Below are 18,813 nucleotides of genomic sequence, written 5' to 3' on the forward strand. Positions count from 1 at the left end.
AGTCTGAAATTCATTTCTATAGCTTCACATGTTCCTTACTTAGTGTTCCTTCCTGGTGTAATTTAGAGGCTTCTACATATCCCTGTGTTTGGCATCATGGATAAGTCTGTAAATGTGGGTTAAAACAAAGAGCTGCCTCACTCTTATATTGGTGAGTCACCAGTCCATGTATGCCAGTGTGAGACATCCTCGAAAGAACCTTTTGAGCTAATTCAGTATAAGTTCTGAAAGAGATACAAGAGAATTAAATTCTGCAATTCAAGATTTGACTTGTGAGTGGCAGAAATTTCCCAAGGACTCAGGCTAGGGATGGAGGAAAAAGTCGACACAGTTCACATTTAAAGGCAAAGCTACCTAATTTGCACCTTCTGAAAGAATACATGGACCAACACAGTCGTCTTTTGAATTTGCTCAACTTCAAATTTTGCAGTGCAGGTTTCCAGCTCAGTAATATAGTCATTTATTTTATTTCCTTCAATTTATATACCACTAGATTTGGGTGTGACCTCAAAGTAGTTTACAAAAAGATAAAACAATAAAATCAAGAAAAGATTATAGCTATACTTTAAAAATACAAAGGTTAAAATACTAAAACAAATTAAAATTACTTCAGCTTCCTAAGTATCTGGGTAGACTTTTCTAAACAAAAGTGTTTTTAGCGGGCATCAAAAAGTAACGTGTATGAGGGTATAGTGTGCATAAAAATGTATATATTAGTGAAAATAATATAAAAATTGTGTTGCATTAGGTGGCTTTGCTAAAATGTGGATATTGGGCAAAACTGCATACAAGCATGTGTTTACTAAGAGAAATCTGCACTAAAATGAAGATAAATTTTCACATACACACATACATATACATATACAGCAGCCATTTTTTGACTGGTGTCCAAGGTACTTCCTAAAAATTCCAAATAGAGTGGTACCTCGGGTTACATACGCTTCAGGTTACATATGCTTCAGGTTACAGAACTTTGCTTCAGGATGAGAACAGAAATCGTGCTCCAGCAGCGTGGCGGCAGCAGGAGGCCCCATTAGCTAAAGTGGTGCTTCAGGTTAAGAACAGTTTCAGGTTAAGTACAGACCTCCAGAACAAATTAAGTTCTTAACCCAAGGTACCACTGTATACCCACTGGCGACCACTGTTATCAGGCCCATGCAGAGGGTGGGGGAAAGCCGGGTACACTTACCCCGGACCTCAGAAGGCTAAGCTGGCCAGTGGGCCCTGCCAGGGCCTGGCTGCTTTATTGTTTGAGTTTATAACTTTATTCTATCAAGACTCCTGCCCATTTATTCAAAAGTTACAATACAGCTTTGTTCACTGCCATTATATTGTTCAGGTTCCTGAAGACCCCATGGATTTTGGAGCAGCAGCAAATATAGAGGGGAAGGGGTAGGTAAATACAGCGTGGAGGTGGGTGGGTGGCAGTGTAAATTGCCCTCTCCCTGGTCATTCGATTAGTCATTTGATCAGCGAGGGGGCAATAACAACCCACATCTGTTCTTCATGGAGCTATTGAGGAAGGGTGCTGTGTTTGTGTCTGCCTATGTGCATCTTGTGTTTGTGTGTGAGACTGGGAGAGAACATGCCTGCCTGTGATGACCATATTGACCATTGGCATGTGACTCCTGTATGATGAAGCCCTCACACCCAAAAAAGGTAACCACCCATGGACATTAACAAGCCAAGTCCACAACATGTGCAGTCTCATTCTTCATGTGTTTACTCAAAACTCAGTCCTATTATAGTCGATATAGCCTACTGGGACACATATAGCCTATGTGTCCCAAGAACGGACACATAGGCTTCCTATCCTAATCTACAGTGAAGCACTATTACAATATAAATTATATATATCTGGAGCTTATGCAGCATGTATATTTGTATTTTACATATTTCAATACAGCTTGGAAGATGATATCTGAACATAAGGAAAACCCATCAATGCTTTTTCACCCTGAACAGTCTGCTTCTCCTCTCAGTTACGCTGGATTTATGCTGGAACCAGCTGATAAGATTGACTCTGATTTATGCTGAGAAGTGAAAGGCAATTCAGTTGAGTGTGATGCTGCTGATCTACCAGTAGCAGTTATAAAATTGCCTAGGGTTACAGGATTATTTCTATGGAAACACTTGAATTTAATCAGAGCTGCTTCCGAAATAAATGTCACAAAAATAGGTGTTAGTACATTATTTAAAATACTTGCACAGTTTCTTGTCACCTGTGTTTTAACACACACACACACACACACACACACATATACACACTTTGGCCTAGAAACTTAACAATGGGTTGACTCAAGTGCTTGACAAGAACAAGAACTACATTGGAGAGGCCTGTGACTCTGGTGTTCAAAGGTTTGCTAGCAATTAAATAATTTTAGCCACAAATTATTGCAGTTCTCAGTACACAGGAACCTAAGAAGCTTTCTTATAGTGTGTGGGGCCATTGTTTCATCTAGTGCAGAACTGTCTACATTGATCTCCAGGTTTCTGGCCAGAAATCTTTTCCAGCCCTACCTGGAGATGCTGGGGATTGAACCTGGAGCTTTCTGCATAAAATCAGATGCTCCACCACTGAGCTATGGCCTTTCCTATACTCACAAACACTGCAGTGTATACCATATGCAAGGAAAGCTTAGCTTGTGCAATGTTGACTTGGAGCTGTTTTGGCCCATTCTGAGCTGGTTGTGCCTATATGTACACTATGGCAGACTTAATTTGGCTTGTGGTGTATCACGACAAAACATCTCAGTTGTAGGGTAGCAATAGGGTGCCCAAAGGTGAAGCTGGAGCTAACTCAGCTCATAGCGGCACAGTCTTCTGGGCACTCAGTAGTTCTGTCAGAGGAACAAACTAGAAATTCTGGAAAAGTTGCTAGTTTAGCTTGTGGGTGTTTGTATGTGCTCATGTCTTCTAGAAAATGTTTTCTGTCACAATGCAGTTAAAGCTCATTAAGGCTCTGAAAAGGGCTCTAAGGCCTAAGCATAAACAGCCAGAGGAATGGAAAAGGCCTGAATCAGGCCAATGGTCCATCTAGTCCAGCATCCTGTTCTCACAATGGCCAGTCAGATGCCTATGGAAAGCCTGCAAGCAGAAGCTGAGCACTCTCCCCTCCAGCTGTTTCCAGACACTGGTACTCAGAATAAGCATGCCAAATTATGAATTTGCTGTATCCTCTTTCAAAGCCATCCAGGTTAGCTATCTGAGTCTCAGGTGGCTCACAAGTCTAGGTAACAGGCTTCAGCTCAAATTATACAGGACAATGGCCTGTTTGTTTAATTCTGGGTCTACCACAATCACATACGAGGAAGACATTGTGGAGTCTGATTTTACAGCAAAATATGTATGCTGGGAGGGGCCTATGGACACTCCTTCATGTCCTTGTTGTTGATTCCACCCCCAGCGTTTTCCTTCCAGCTAGGCAAGCTTCCTACATAGCAGCCTAGCATATATATTGGGGGGGTTGACATCAGGCAAACAGGTGTGGTGGGATAGCCAGGTGCAAAAGAGGGTGGGGTCCTGCACATTTAATAGTTCTGTAGAAGCAGGGATTTAAGCAGGTAAAGCTGTTGTTATGAAAACTACATCTGCTGAAATTCTTTACACACCTTCTTAAAAACCAACCAGCTAACCAACACACAGGTCTTCTACTCTCCACTCTGTGGCTAAGGAATATTTCAGTTCACACTAATAGATGTTCTGCCATCTCATGTAGTTTGAGCCAACCATCCCTGTTTGTTCCAGTGACCCCTATTAACCAGTGGCAGTTCCTGTTTTATGTAACCTGTCCCTGGAAAATTACTGTCCCTATTTTATTTTTGTTGGAGGGATGTCCTGTTAAATTTGTCAATGTAAGTTAAAGTGACCAGATAAAAATCAGACCGAGTTCCTGCACCTTTAATAGTTGTACTGAACAAAAGGAATTTTAGAAGCAGTGGCTTACATGAGTATGATACACACAATTACATTTCCATTTCTACTTAATTATTATAGGTGCAAGAGTTCTGTCCTATTTTTCACACAAAGCCTTCATTAGGAGATGTACTTCCCTGATTATAATAGCAGCAGAAGATAAGAACCTGGATACAAACAAATTTGCCAATGTCTGTTCATACTCAGTAACAGAACCAGAAAATCCAGGAACAGCTGAACTTGGATACGTGTCCCTAGAGGCCTGGAGCTCTGTTACATGCATACCTTGGAAGACTCCATTGGAAAGCCCCACTGAACTGAGGCTGTACGAACCTTTAAAAAGCACTCTAAAGAACAATAAGAACTGTAGTTTGCTAAGGGTGCTGGAAATGGTAGGTCTGTGAAGAATAAGCTACAGTTCACAGGATTCTTTTGGGGGGAGGGATGGAATGTGCTTTAAATACATGGTGTCTCCACAGCCTAAGTGCAACTTATTTTGAAATAAACATTTAATATGTTTTAGTATACTTTTACAATGTTTTGTGAACCACTCAAGAGGACTCATCAAAAATAAATAAGTAGAAAAAGGTTGTCCATGTGTGTGTACGAAGTGTAAGGTTGTAGGTACTTGTTAGACTCTAAAGTATTATTATTATTACTATTATTATTATTATTGACAAAATTTCTAGACCGCCCTTCATCTAAGAATCACAAGAGTGGTTTACAATATAAAAACAAACAAATACACAGCATAGTAACAAACATAACAATAATAACCCCCTGGATTGTTAATTAGCCAAAGGCCTGGGAAAGGGGAATGTTTATGCCTGGCACCTAAATATATGTAACAAAGGTACCAGGCAAACCTCCTTGGGGAGCGTGCTCTGCAAGCAGGGAATCTTCTCTGCTGCCTTCACTGCCACTAGGCTCAAGGATGAGCCCTCACCAGCATTTGATCGCACTCAACTGGAGTTTTCCTCCACTCACGTTCAATTCGTCTCCCAGCTCGTTTCCTCACCATAAGCTCTGGACTATATCAGGGAGCCAAACGGGCTTCACTAAGCAGGACAGGGTGCTCAGGGTAGAATGTGTCAATAGCCAGAACTGTTTGGATGTTCCAGAGGTTAGCCAGGGTTTCGACAGGAGTGCCAATCATACCAGACTCTCGGATAGAGGTGTGTTCGCATTTTGTTTTGTATAGATTTGTCTGGTATGCAAAACACATACAAATATTCTGGCACTCATCGGGGTGCTAATTACATTGAATTGATTTTCTTCTGCTTAGACAGGCACACACGTTAAATAAGCTCTAGAGAAGTTCTGTGCCTTTAAGACTGTAGAGAAAAGAAAATTCAACAGCTGTGGTTCTCCCTTTTTCTGCAGCATAGTGACAGGAAAACATCACCAGATTTATTTTTATGTTACTTTGTTAAGACTATTATCTCACTGTTTAGGGCCAAGCCCTCACAAAGCAGTTTACAAAAGAAGCAGCTAGGATCAAAACATTAATACAATACTGCAACTATAAGAAGATTAGGCATTCTATGTAACATTTTGGGCTGATTCACACATACAGGCATGTTTATTATTCGGATGTCTGCAGCATCAAGTGATGGCTTGCCTTTGTGCAGGACCTATGACAAATCAAACCCAGAACTTTCATATCACTTCAAATTCAGCCTCCTTCCATTGGACATCTCAATGTGGTCAAGGGATCCAAAGATTTTATCATGCATGTGCATGGTAAACTGGGCTTTTACAATAATAAAAGCCCTCAAGAGGGACTACATCTAGACCCTTGCTTCAAAAGTGACATTTTCCCTATTTTTTTCTCTCACATCCTGACCACATCAGCTAATGCTTGCATTTATAAACTAGTTATTTACTCTGTTGCTTCTTTCCCATAATTTAAAAGCTGGATAGGATGATTGTTCTGACAGGTGACATTTTAAATTAAATTTATTTTAAAATCTGCACTAGCTGTTCGTACAGATGCAAGAGTTAACAGTATATATGACAGACAGGTCTATGCTACAAGTACTGTATTTAATTGTTTATCAGCCATGTCTCTTCCAGAGAACTCTGTGAGTGTGATTCTAGGCAGGAGCAATCATCAGCATCCTCAGATCTACTATTGCAAATAACAGGTGTCCTGGTAAAGTAATTAGTGGCTCTCACTGGCCATGCTTGGACATCACTTTAAACCATAGGTTAGTGTGGTGAAAACAAGCCTAGGAAATGTTACGATATTGAAGCAATGATGCTGCAAGCTGATTGCTTGGAAAAGGCATGTGATGTTGGGAGTGTCTGTGGGAAACAGACAGCACCGGAATTAGCTCAGAGTGTAATATGAGCTGCACAGGAAGTGTTTGTTCAGTCGTCTGCTGGAGATTGAGGAGAGCAGACATGTTTTCTGTAACACTGCAAAGACAGGAATAAAGCCATGTAAATACGTTTCTGTCTTATCTCTTTCCCCTGCCGGGGGGGCAGGAAAGAGTGGTGTGTTCTTCTCACGCTGAGAAGGATCGCCTATCGCGACCTCTGCCTGGTCCCTGCCGGGAGAGCAGACCGGGAGGTCAACAGGACTCCAAGCCGGGTGCCTGGGAGAGTTGCCGGTTTCTCCTGATAAAGGCTTGGAATCCAACAGGAAAGTCTTGAACTCATATGGCCTCTTACCTCTAGTGGGTATGTGAGGAGGAGATTGGAAAGATTTGTGCCTAATTTTGATTAAGTCAGCTTTAACATTACACCCTAACTTTAAATTGAGTTAATCTTAACTCTGGGCCTGTGCTCAGGATGACTATTCCAACCCACCCCCAGGCAATTTAGCATCAACTAATCTGTGAGGAAAAAAACCCAGAAGAGAGGGAAGGAAATTTCAAGGCTGGACTTTTACCTCTCCTCACCAGACAATCTTCCACCAGCTGCCCTGTGGGAATGATCTTGATGTGTTACAGATATGTTAATTTTTAATAATAATAATAATAATAATAAGAAGAAGAAGAAGAGTGGTAATTGAATGTTACTTGTAACCATCTTGGTGCAGGAGCCATACTCCCTTTTGCCTCTGGCTACCCTAAATTTATGGACACTTTGAGTCAGATTAGAATTTTGTTAGCATGAATAGCTACTGAATGGTTAGAAAAACATTGATATGTTATAAGGTAGTTAACACCTGCAGTGATTCCTGCCAGTTTTTACAGTCACATTTTCCTATTTTTCAAAAGTGCTGTTGTTTCACCTGTTTCTTTAGGCAGTGGGGGTGGGGAGTAATCCTAAAAGGGGAAACAGATTGACTTGATCTGAAAGGGAAAACAAATAAATCATGTATTCATAGATTTCTGAGCAATAAAACTTGCAAATTATTAAAACATGTTGTTAGAGCAAAAAAAAGAGTGAAGGAATTGAATTTATTACAGCATCTTCAATCAATTTATCGCCTGATTTTGCTATTTTCCCTTTCCCATAATAATATCTTATTTGTGGGCAGTATTTATTTAAGTTATGAGACAAGGTGCTCAGAGCTTCCTGGGATAGCTGGAGAGCTTTAAAGTTGCAATGTTTTTAGAGGTACTTTATAGAAGCCATCCTGCTTTCTGATTTAATCCCAGAATGTCCCACTTTTTCTTAGGATGTCCCTATTTTCATCTGAGAAATATTGAAGGGTATGTGAGCCCGGCAGAGGGAAAACAAGCTTCTAACAAATCATTTGACTTACCCTTTTTGCTAGTGTAACTTTCAATGGGTTTGGCATATTACTAAGCTGAAAGGAGTTTGGAATAGGAGTAAGTCTCCCCTGCCCAAAGCATCCTTTTTTCGGGCTTTACACTAGTCTCAGCTGAGAGTGCTTTGACTGAGCTGGAATGGAGGCATTATACCACTGTTATCTCTGGCTGAGCCAGGTTGAGGGAATTCAGTCAAGGCAGCCCCAGTTGATCCATTTATTCCCAATATATATTGGGTTCATATTGGTCTCTTTAAAAGTGCAGCATTAAACAGTTATATTCTCCATTCCTTCATCTATTCTTTCCCTAATAGGGTTTTCCTTTCCCTGTGAATCTTGAGTATAGTGCAGCTGGAAAGTTAAAAGCTCTCTTCAACTTAAATGGGAAAAGAGGTCTTGACAAATTTGAAAGAACAAGCATCCCACTCAGATACCTGAGGCAAATGAAAATCTAGAGCAAAAAGCTGTTTACAGCCCACACCCATGATTCCACAAGAAATATTCACTCTACAGACAAATACACCACAGGCATGAATGGGCATGAGGATTCTGTAAACTATCCAAATTGCAATTATTAACTGCTGTACAAAGGAAACAAGGAAGAATGCCAGTAAAGCTGCTGCCTTTGCCATTTTAAAATACAACGTAAGATGTTCTGAAGCAAATAGTTTTAATTTATCTCTGGTAAAGTTTTGTTTTTAAAGTGATTTGGCCACCATCAGCAGCTGTATATACTTTAAATAAATGTGCTCAAGGGTGTGGGAATTATTTCTTGTAAGTCCTTACTCCATGCCCACTGCCACATAACTACAGTCGTACCTTGGAAGTCGAACAGAATATGTTCCGGAAGTCTGTTCAACTTCTGAAATGTTCAACTTCCAACGTGCATCTTATGATTGGCTGCAGGAAGCCCCACCGGACATCCTGTTTCCAAAAGAACGTTTGAAAACTGGAACACTCACTTCCGGTTTTCGATTGTTTGGGAGCCGAAAATACGAGTTCTGGGGCGTTTGAGAACTGAGGTACGACTGTACTGTTCTTCTATGTTTCCCTGGAGAGACAAAATCCCTATGAACTATAATGCCCTTACTTATTTAAATTGTCCTTCCACACAGCATCGTTGTCCTAAATTACATGATTTATGGTCAAAAGCTTAGTGGTATATAAAACAACAGTGTCTCATATATTTTACATATTGATCTTGCATCTTTATTCTAGCTAAAGCCCTACCTTCCAACGGCTACACAAGCCTTAGTAACTAGAACCTTTTTGCTAAAATCTAAAAAATGCTGTGCCCCAAAACCACAGACTACAAGCCTCCTTCTATGTGGTTCGTTCAAATTAAATTCTGTTTTATGTGTAACTTTCAGCCTCAGTGCTTCCTAGAAAGAGGTATTGCTGCTAGTATTTTATTCCTCCCTGTTCTCCTGCCAGCAATACAAAGATTTAATGATCTATTTGTAGACTTGTCAGGTATCACAAGATCTAAACTGTTACTGCAGGCTAGGGCCATTAGAGCTGTTCCAAATTATTCTTACAGCCCATCAGAGTTTAGAAAGCTGCAAGGGAAAGCAGTGGAAAAGTTACTTCCTCCTTTATGGAAATGGGGGCAGGGAGAAAGACATTTCCACTTCCATTCATACATTCTTCTGCAATTACCATCCAGTTAGCACATGCACAAAGCCAATGAGGTGTAGTGGCTAGAGTGTTAGACTAAGACCTGGAAGACTAGGTCTGGGCACCACAGTTCAAGAAGGACACTGACAAACTAGAACGTGTACAGAGGAGGGCAACCAAAATGGTCAAAGGCCTGGAAACAATGCCTTATGAGGATCGGCTAAGGGAGCTGGGCATGTTTAGCCTGGAGAAGAGGAGGTTAAGGGGTGATATGATAGCCATGTTCAAATATATAAAAGGATGTCACATAGAGGAGGGAGAAAGGTTGTTTTCTGCTGCTCCAGAGAAGCGGACACGGAGCAATGGATACAAACTACAAGAAAGAAGATTCCACCTAAACATTAGGAAGAACTTCCTGACAGTAAGAGCTGTTCGACAGTGGAATTTGCTGCCAAGGAGTGTGGTGGAGTCTCCTTCTTTGGAGGTCTTTAAGCAGAGGCTTGACAACCATATGTCAGGAGTGCTCTGATGGTGTTTCCTGCTTGGCAGGGGGTTGGACTCGATGACCCTTGTGGTCTCTTCCAACTCTATGATTCTATGATTCTATGACTAGGGTTCAAATCCTGGGTGACCTTGGGCCGTTCACAGTCTCTCAGCCTAACCTACCTCACAGGGTTGTTGAGAGGATAAAAATGGGGAGGGAGAACGACGTATACCACCTCGAGTTCTTTGGCAGGATATAAATGTAATAATAAATAAAATTCCTGGTGATTAGCACTATTGGCCAACATTAGGGAAGCAATTATTTCGGATTAATGGAACTTCCTTCTGAGTTCTGAGCAAGTATGCAAAGAATCAGGCCACACATTTTCAGGTCATAAGCTTGCTCATGCATGTTGCTCATATCTCTAAAAACAACATGGAAATAATTTCTACATGAGTTGGGAGATGGTGAGCATGTAGAAACAGAAAATATGTCTTTCAGATTTTAATGTGTTGGCAGATATGAGTTTGGGTTCAGAAGAGGCATGACTGAACCATTAACCAGTTACAGCAACTATATTTCATTTCTCATCACGCTTCAGAAAATGCTTACAAATCAATAGTAAGCTTGGGGAAGGAAGAACCCCAAGGTGTGACAATGCTAAAATAATTTGTCTATGGATTTAAGGGTTACAGATCAGCATTGTGATAGCCTGAAGGTTTTTAGTATTTGTTTTACAAAATGTGTACACAGAGCTAACCTGTTAAAACTAGAATCCTAAACACCCTTGCTACAGAGTAAGCCTGATTAAACTCAATGAGGCTAACTTTCAACTGTATATCTCTAGGATTGCCTGGCACTGCCACTGCCACTGGCACTGCCACAATCCCAAGCAGAGTTAGGTGCTCCTAAAACCACTGCTTTCAATGGGCTTAGGCATGTTCTCACCTCTCGAAAAGGTACAGGCTTGAATACAAAGGCTGGTCCTTGACTATGTAGCAGAGGTGACACACAGGCAATAAAATACTATATCCTGAAAAAGCTGACAGATAAATCCTGTTTTTAAATTATCATTATCACAACTTCTTCTCAAAAACCACAGTCTCAATGTGATTTACACATAATAAAAAACAGTTAAAAGCACAAAAAATGATGAGCTATGGTGGCTTCTTCAACAGGAATAATGCAGAAGAGGTGACACACGTGAACAAAATGTTATATTCTGAAAAAAGTTGCTATACTAGTGAATCCTGTTTTATTACCATTCATTTATTAATCTCCTTCTAAACCAATGCAATTTAAAAAGTTTAAAACACGAAAAAACCAATATAAAAACTGACCATCTTCAATTTATAGACTCATGGAATTCTTTGCCCTTACGAGTGTCTCTAATGCAGGGCTAGGGAACCTTTTCCAGCCCATGGATAGAACCTTCCTACATCCAACATATGGAGCCTGCTAGAGGACACGTGCCAGTTCTGAGTGGGGCCAAAGGCCAAAAAACATTGGTGAAGCAAGACCACATTCCAGTCATACAAAATTGTGCACACACCTTAGCATCCTCAAGAGGCATTGTCACAGTTTAAAGACACTTTCCAGCTGAGCAAAAGCATGCAGTAGGACTAGGAATGGGTTTGGCTTAGGAAGAATCCTGGAAGGCCACATTTGTCCCCTGGGCCTGAGGCTCTCCCACCCCATCCTAAGGAGACGATCAATGGCTACTAGCCATGGTGGTTATACTCTGCTTCCACAGGGGGAAGCCGTATCCTGAATACCAGTTGCTGGAAACCACAGGTGAGAGCTCTTGCGTTTGGGTCCTGCTTGCAGGTCTCCCACAGGCATCTGGGTGGTCAGTATGAGAACAGGATGACTGGAATAGATGGGCCGTTGGCTTAATCCAGCAAGCTCTTCATATGTTTGCCTCATATTACACAGAGCTGGTAAGTCTAGGTGGCTTTTAAGCACTTGCTTTCTTATTAATTGTCTATTCTTCTAGACAGTGCACCAGTCATCGAAAGAAAGTTCCAGTCAATAGACGTATAAAGAAGAATCAATTGTGCTTCCTTGCATTCACAGCCAAGTGTTTTTGGTTTTTGTTTTGCAGTGCCCCTTAAGTCATTTGTATTTGGCTGAATCACACAGATTGAGTTCAGAACTCAATATTTCGGATGCAGCACAAAGTTTGCTGATTTTTAAAGCATGCTAGTGTTATGAAGTATTTAATCAACACTGCAAAGCTGTTTAATATAATGTTAAAATGTTGCATATAATTAAAAGCTGGTTTTGAGTCAGTTCACAAAACAAAAGGCTTATTTACTCACAAAAGTCTAAGGGCTTCCTTGAGTTCATCGGGCTGCTCTTGTGAAGACAACAAAATATTTCTGAAAAAAAGAAGAAAAAAACTTGGTATAGTTAAAACATTACACAAAGTGATATATGCTGTTTTCAAAAGTGTGAATTGGGTAGGTACACCTTTAAATATGCATGGAATTGAATTTCTCCCCCATCCCTAAAAAGCAACAACAAAACCAAAACCAGAATTGGGCCAAATATATAATAAGCAGCATCTAATTCAGAGGTCATCACTCCTTGTGGACACACTTCAGATTTTGAGAGCGTGCTATGAGTGGCGTGGGGGTGGGGACTTGTACAACACAAATGGCTACTGGGGGGGGGGGCATAGCATAAAACAGAACAAGAGAGATCAGTCATTGCTGCTCTCCCTTCACCCAGAAAACTGTAATGTTTACCACAGGAAGTTAGCTGTCTTGCTAGCCCTGATTTTGAAGATATAGCTGTTAAACAATACCTCTGTTTTCTTCAATGGCAGTCTTAAACTGAAGTCTGTTCTGCTATCCTGTACCCACTTACCTAGGAGTAAGCCCTATTAAACACAAAAACTTACTTTTGAAGTAGTCATGAGTACCCCCTACTGTACAGTGCAGTTAATTATTAATGAATGCTTGGACATCACCTTTGCATCACAGGAGGCATTAAGCTTCTTTGCAAAGTTTCCATATTTTGCATTTGCCATTTGGAGTGAAGATTCTTTAACATTCACCTGCACTTATTGTGTAGTAATATTTGCAGAAAATAACTGCTAGGAAGTTCCTGAACTCAGATGAATCCACCATAGGAATAATGGATTGTTGTTGTTGGGGAAAAGGAGCAAAGTACAGAGATTCCAAGGACCACAAGAAAATAAGAGTAAGCAGAAAAAGTTTACAAAAGTGGATGTGGGTGGGGAGACCCTAGGTTTAGGGTTTTCTGTGGCCTGGTGTTGAAATAGTTCACTTATCAATCTAACTTCACTAATAAACCAGGCATGAGCAGCTAGGCTGGCTAATTTCACTGAAATTGTTTAGAAGGCTATCAGTACATTTTGTTTCATAACTTACTTTCTAGGAGGGCTATAGAATAAGGTCCTACCTATCTGGACTATATATTTAAAGCAGAAACAATAATGGATTTCCCCAAAGAATCAGGGGGACTGTCATTGGTTCAGAAACCTCCGTACTCCTCCAAGAGATAGAATTATCAGAATGGTATAACAGCCAGTCCCTCTTTCCAGGAAATTCTGGGAATGGTAGCTCTGTGAGTACAGTATAGGGGTCTCCTAATTCTCACTACCTTTAATAAACTACAGTTCCCATGATTCTTTGACAGAAACCATTACCATTTAAAGTGGTCTGATACTGCTTTAAATGTATAGTACAGATGGGCCCTAACTTTAAAAATTATTTTTATTATAATTAAAGCTCAGATTCTGGGGCCCCTGCCTGCACGCAACAATGAAGGCAATGAAGGCCCACAGTTGCTGAGTTGGTGACCCCTAATCAAATCAACCAATCAGTCCCCTCATAAAAAGATTATCATTTCATTTAGAAGGTATTATGGGAGAAACACCAGTGGAATGCCAATTCTGAAACTCAAATATTAATTAGAAGGGTTGTTCCTGATTACACTAGGATATCACATCAGTTTCATTTGTAGTTTGCCACATGTGCTGATGGCTCAATTGCCCGTTTCACTGTGTAGAAATGCAGCAAGAAGCTGTTACTAGTCATGTTTTCCAGCCACATACACCATTAAAGACATACACATACATGGATTCATCCTGACTTAGGAAATTTCTCTTCTGTGAAATGCAGGATGTAAGCAGCTGCCTTGGGGCGGGGTTTACATGTTCTGCAAGGACTGTTTCTTCACTCACTACGTAACCTATGAGTTGGAGTAGTAGACAAATTCATGGAAGATAATAAGGCTTTTAGTCATGGTGTCTCTGTTGGAAGCAATATCCCCGAATGCCAATTGCTGGGAATCACAAATAGAGTGTGTGCTGTTGCCCTCAAGTTCTGCTTTCATGTTTCCCATAGGCTCATAGAAATTTAATAAATTAATAATAATAATGGTTGGAATTGGAAATTGTTTCAGCTGGGCACTGGACTGAAGGGGTCACTGGCCTGCAACAGCAAGCTCCTCTTATGTTGTTAACTAAACCAACAACCAACCAAAGCAAATCATTGGCCCGCTTAAGATGTACAGTGGTACTTCGGGTTACATATGCTTCACGTTACATACGCTTCAGGTTACAGGTTACGCTTCAGGTTACAGGCTAACCCAGAAATAGTGCTTCAGGTTAAGAATTTAGCTTCAGGATGAGAACAGAAATTGTGCTCCAGCGGCGCGGCGGCAGCAGGAGGCCCCATTACCTAAAGTGGTGCTTCAGGTAAAGAACAGTTTCAGGTTAAGTACGGACCTCTGGAATGAATTAAGTACTGTACTTAACCCGAGGTACCACTGTAATACTAAACCATGTGAATAATCAGAAGTGAACTGGTTTCATCCTGACCATATTTTGAGTTCTATCTAGTTTCAATCCCTAACAATAAACTTCTCACTTAATTTAAATCAGAAAGTGGGTGAGTCTAACTGTTCACTGTGTTCCATGGAGCTTAATTCCAGGTAAATGTGAATAGAATTGCTTCCTAAACTAAAAAACCACGGACAGATTTAGCTTACTTTTAGACTTTCTCACATAGCTCTCTAAAACCAGCGCCGGTGGCAAAATAAGAAGTACGAAACAATTCTCCTGAGAAGCTGGGCTGTATAAAATTAAGGAAGGTACTTGTTCTCATTTAAAGTTCACAGCTTGTGCTGGAAGTCCAAAGTAGGTGAGTTAAGCATGATGGGAAACTCCTTCGCTTCAGAAACAACCCACTGATAATGGCTCCTTTCCTCTCTCTCCCCATCTCCCTTTACTACGCACTCTCCTCTGAGGCAGCGAACGGGGCGCGCGTGCGAGGGGAGAAAGCTTCCAAGTCCTCTGTGAAAGGAAAACTACAACTCCCACAGTTCCCTCCAATTCCTCCTCAACCCTCTCTGCCTGCGGTGCATCACGGGACCTGTAGGCCGCGCCGCGGCGGCCCGCTTCTGAGACACCCGCGAACTACATTCCCCAGGCAGCCGCGAAGGAGAAGCGGCGTTGACGCAGGCGCGGTGGAGTGCGGACGGAAAAAGGGGGGCGTGGCCTCCGAGGCTTGCTGTCTCTGTGGCTCCCTGTGAGTGAGAGTGTGCGTGTGTGTCGGTTTCGGGTACAGTCGCCATTTAGCGCGGCGAGTTCCCCGGGGCTGGGAGAGGTGGCAGCGGGGAGGCCCATCCCCCACTCCCCTCAGGAGCCGCGAGCGAAAGAAGGACGGGAAGGAGCTGAGGCGGACGGGCGGGACGAGCTCGTCTTCCCTTCTTAGATTATAATATTACGAATTTCTGCCTCCTTCCCACACCCCGCCTCTCAGGCCAGCCACTCTCGCAGCGTGAGGCGCGCGGTGGCCTCCTCCTCCTCCGGGTGAGAGGAGCGAACGAGGGAAGGAGGGGCGGCGACGGCGGCGGGAGTCCCGGCATCGTGTGAGGGGACGGAAAGCGACTCTCCGGCGGCGGCGGCTGGCTCTCTGACTGGACCGGACTCGAAGCAAGGAGCGGGCGGCGGGGCGAGGCAGAGCGCGCGCGGCCCCGACAGGGAAGGGCCTCGGCCAGCCCCGCACCCCACCCCGTCGGCTCGGGGCCTGCCGTGGGCTCCCGCCCGGCTCCTTCTCCGCCTTTCTCCTGCGACCCCCCCGCTCCTCATCGGATCCCTCCTCATCTTCGCCGCTGTTTGCTGCTCCATGTCGGCCCCGCTGCTCGGCCCCCCGCTGCAGCAGGATGGATGCGGACACTGACCGCCTGCCGCCGCCGGCCCAGCCCGCTCTGCTTCCACAGCAGCAGCAGCAACAGCCGTCGCCGCTGCTGCCTTTCCTCCTCGCGGTGAGGAGCCTCCGGGAGCCTCCACTGCCGCCGCCGCCGCTTTCGCCGCGAGAGCAGCTCCTCGGCGCGCTCCCCGCCTTGCATTGACCCTCCTCGAGTCAGCTGCTGTTGCTGCTGCAGCAGCGGCAGCTGCTGGTGCTGCTCCTGCCGCCGCGGCTCCCGCGCCTTCGCCGCGTTTCCATCCTCCTCCGGCACCATGTCGGGGGGCGCTTCGGAGACTCCCCGCTTCCTGGCTCCTCCGCCGCCCCCGCCCAAGAACGGCTCCAGCTCGGACAGCTCCGTTGGTGAGAAGCTGGGGGTCGCCGCCGCAGCCACCGCTACCGCCGGCACCGGGGACCCCGAAGGCTCGGAAGGCAGCGGGGCCCGCATCGAGGAGTATCGCCGACGCCGCCACACCATGGACAAGGACAGCCGTGGCGCGGCCGCCACCGAGCACCGCTTTTTCCGCCGGAGTGTCATTTGCGACTCGAATGCGACCGCTCTGGAGCTTCCGCGGCTGCAGCCCGCAGCGCCTCCCCCTCCTGCAGCCGCCCGAGGGAGCATCCCGCCCGTGCTGGGCTCGCCGCCGGAGTCTGTCATCCAGGCAGCATGTGCTTCTGTCACTGCTAGCCAGGCTCCCACGCTGCTCCTGCAGCAGGCACCCCCTCTGCCTCCACCCGCAGAGGGGCAGCCTGGTCAAGAGGCGCTGGTAACAAAGGACGTTGCCCCACTGCTGCTGTCCAAGGAGGATGGAATAGAGGTCACCCCACTGCCCCCTACCAGTACAGCGGGAACCACTGCCGTTTCTGCTCGGGATCTGCAAGAAGAGCGGACTAAACAGCAGGAAGATATTGAGGAGCTGGAGACCAAAGCTGTGGCCGTCTCCCCAGATGGCCGTTTTCTTAAGTTTGACATCGAGATTGGTAGAGGCTCCTTCAAGACTGTCTACAAGGGGCTGGACACGGAGACCACAGTGGAGGTTGCTTGGTGTGAGCTTCAGGTAATAGAAAGGTGTCAGCTTGCTTTCAGGGTTAGGGTAGACAGGCAGTCACTCCCCGACTGCCAAATTGATAGTCCCAAAAGAATGGCTGTATTCCTGTGCATGATCCATGGAAGATTACAATTGATCAATTGGCTATATATTAAATAGTCTCATTTTTGTGTGTGCTGTAAAGGTGATCTGGAAAACATTGGTTACTCTTAATGGCCTGGAACCAGGCTCATGATACTGGGCTTGTGGTTAAGTTCTCTCCTTACTAGCCATGAGCTGTAGCCAAAGTTTATTCTTGGCTACAGCTCAGCCATGGGCCAGAGTTTGGATAACACACTAAATGAAACTTTGACTTAATTCTATGTGGTGTGACAGTAAGGAGGACTGGGGAGAGGAGCACAGTGGCTGTGAATTACTCTCTGGGAGTGTGTGGGCCTGGTAAACCATAGTTTAGTGTACTGGGTTGTGCAAATCAGGCCAATATCATGTGAATCAGGCCTGTATCTGCTAACATTAGATGATAGTCTCAACTTAGGATTTTGGTATATGCTTTGGTAGCTTCACTACTCAGGCTGTTTGAGTTTTGGTTCACATCTGCAACCTGTCAAATGATAGCAACCCCTTTTTAAATTAAAAAGAAGTCAGTAGGGAATGGTTTTATATTGACTAGGGCTGAGTCCATTGTACCGTGTGGTGATAAAATATTAGGAAAATGAGAATTCTGTGGAGCTGCAAAGGCACTAAGTTTAGCACCAACCCTGTTAAATTTGTGCAAAGCCTTCATATTTCTACTAACTGTATACCTCAGCTTGGTAATGATACTGCAGCATACATTGTTTATTATATGTTTGTGTATGTAAGCCGAAGTAAAAAATCTTTCTGATACTATATTTTCCCTGGAATAACTATCCAGAGATTTTATTCTTGTTCCCTCTCCACATTTAATAAAAAATCCCAGTTACAGTATGTTTGGCTGTGGTAATGTGTGTAGGGCAAATGTGTAATATCAAACAAACTGTGTTCATGCACTAGAGAACTGTGACTATTACAGTTCACCAGTGTACATTGCATGCTTGTAGGAGCAATACTGCCTGTCACACTAGTGGTTTGTCTTAAAGTCTGTCTGCCTGACACATGTTAGGTCATGTTTAAAGTGAGGTAGAAATGTAAATTGGTATTGCTTCAGATATGTTTTATGGAATGGTAAGTGATTAAGGCTTCAATCCTAAGGGGTGCATTTGTGTGGATGGGAGGAGAGGGGAAGAATGATGGTGGTTCTACCACGTTATTCTACTACAAACTGACAGACTCAAGCTGGCACTGTGGAAGTGAGGGTGGAGGGACACTCTTGAGTTCCAATGGGTTTATCCAATTCTTTGTGCATGTAGTTCCATAGGTGCAATGGGATTTCTATTTCCTCTCTACTGTCCATACTCCCAAACTCTGCTCTGGAGGATGCCCCAATCCTCCACAGCTGATTTAGAGGATGTGGGGGTGGGGTAGGGTCTGGAGGTGACAGGAGAAGAAGAGGAAACTCCATTGTGCACACACAAGTCAGTTGCGCCATTGTAGCTGCAGCATTGGAAACAATGAAATGAAGAGGAGATAGAGATCTAAATGCACTCAGAAGTGGACTGAATTTCCCTCCAGTTTGCGGGCGTGTCATGGGACTGGAAGGAATTTGGATCATTCAGGTCCAAATCATTTTCTAGCATGCTGTTTTTTGACAATACTGATGCTGACATCACTTAGGCCAGGGCTTTGAAGGAGCTAGGACCATAGCATTGCCCCCTTTGTGAACCA

General features: G+C 43.7%; 2 protein-coding genes across 2 annotated transcripts in view; one reads left to right on the forward strand and one right to left on the reverse strand.

Moving 5' to 3' along the window:
• NINJ2 (ninjurin 2) overlaps positions 1-12,080 on the reverse strand; it is an 82,264-nt gene extending 70,184 nt beyond the window's left edge. The window contains exon 1 of the mRNA XM_083402422.1: positions 12,062-12,080. The gene's annotated coding sequence lies outside the window, so the exon portion shown is untranslated. The remainder of the gene's footprint in view (positions 1-12,061) is intronic.
• Positions 12,081-15,260: 3,180 nt separating this feature from the next.
• Positions 15,261-18,813, forward strand: part of WNK1 (WNK lysine deficient protein kinase 1) — a 118,294-nt gene continuing 114,741 nt past the window's right edge. The window contains 1 exon segment of the mRNA XM_083401607.1: positions 15,261-17,019. Coding sequence (XP_083257733.1) covers positions 16,237-17,019 — 783 coding nt within the window. The 5' untranslated portion in view covers positions 15,261-16,236.

The sequence above is a fragment of the Podarcis tiliguerta genome (assembly GCF_965153285.1).
Source record: "Podarcis tiliguerta genome assembly, chromosome: 10".
In the NCBI taxonomy this organism is placed as follows: domain Eukaryota; kingdom Metazoa; phylum Chordata; class Lepidosauria; order Squamata; family Lacertidae; genus Podarcis; species Podarcis tiliguerta.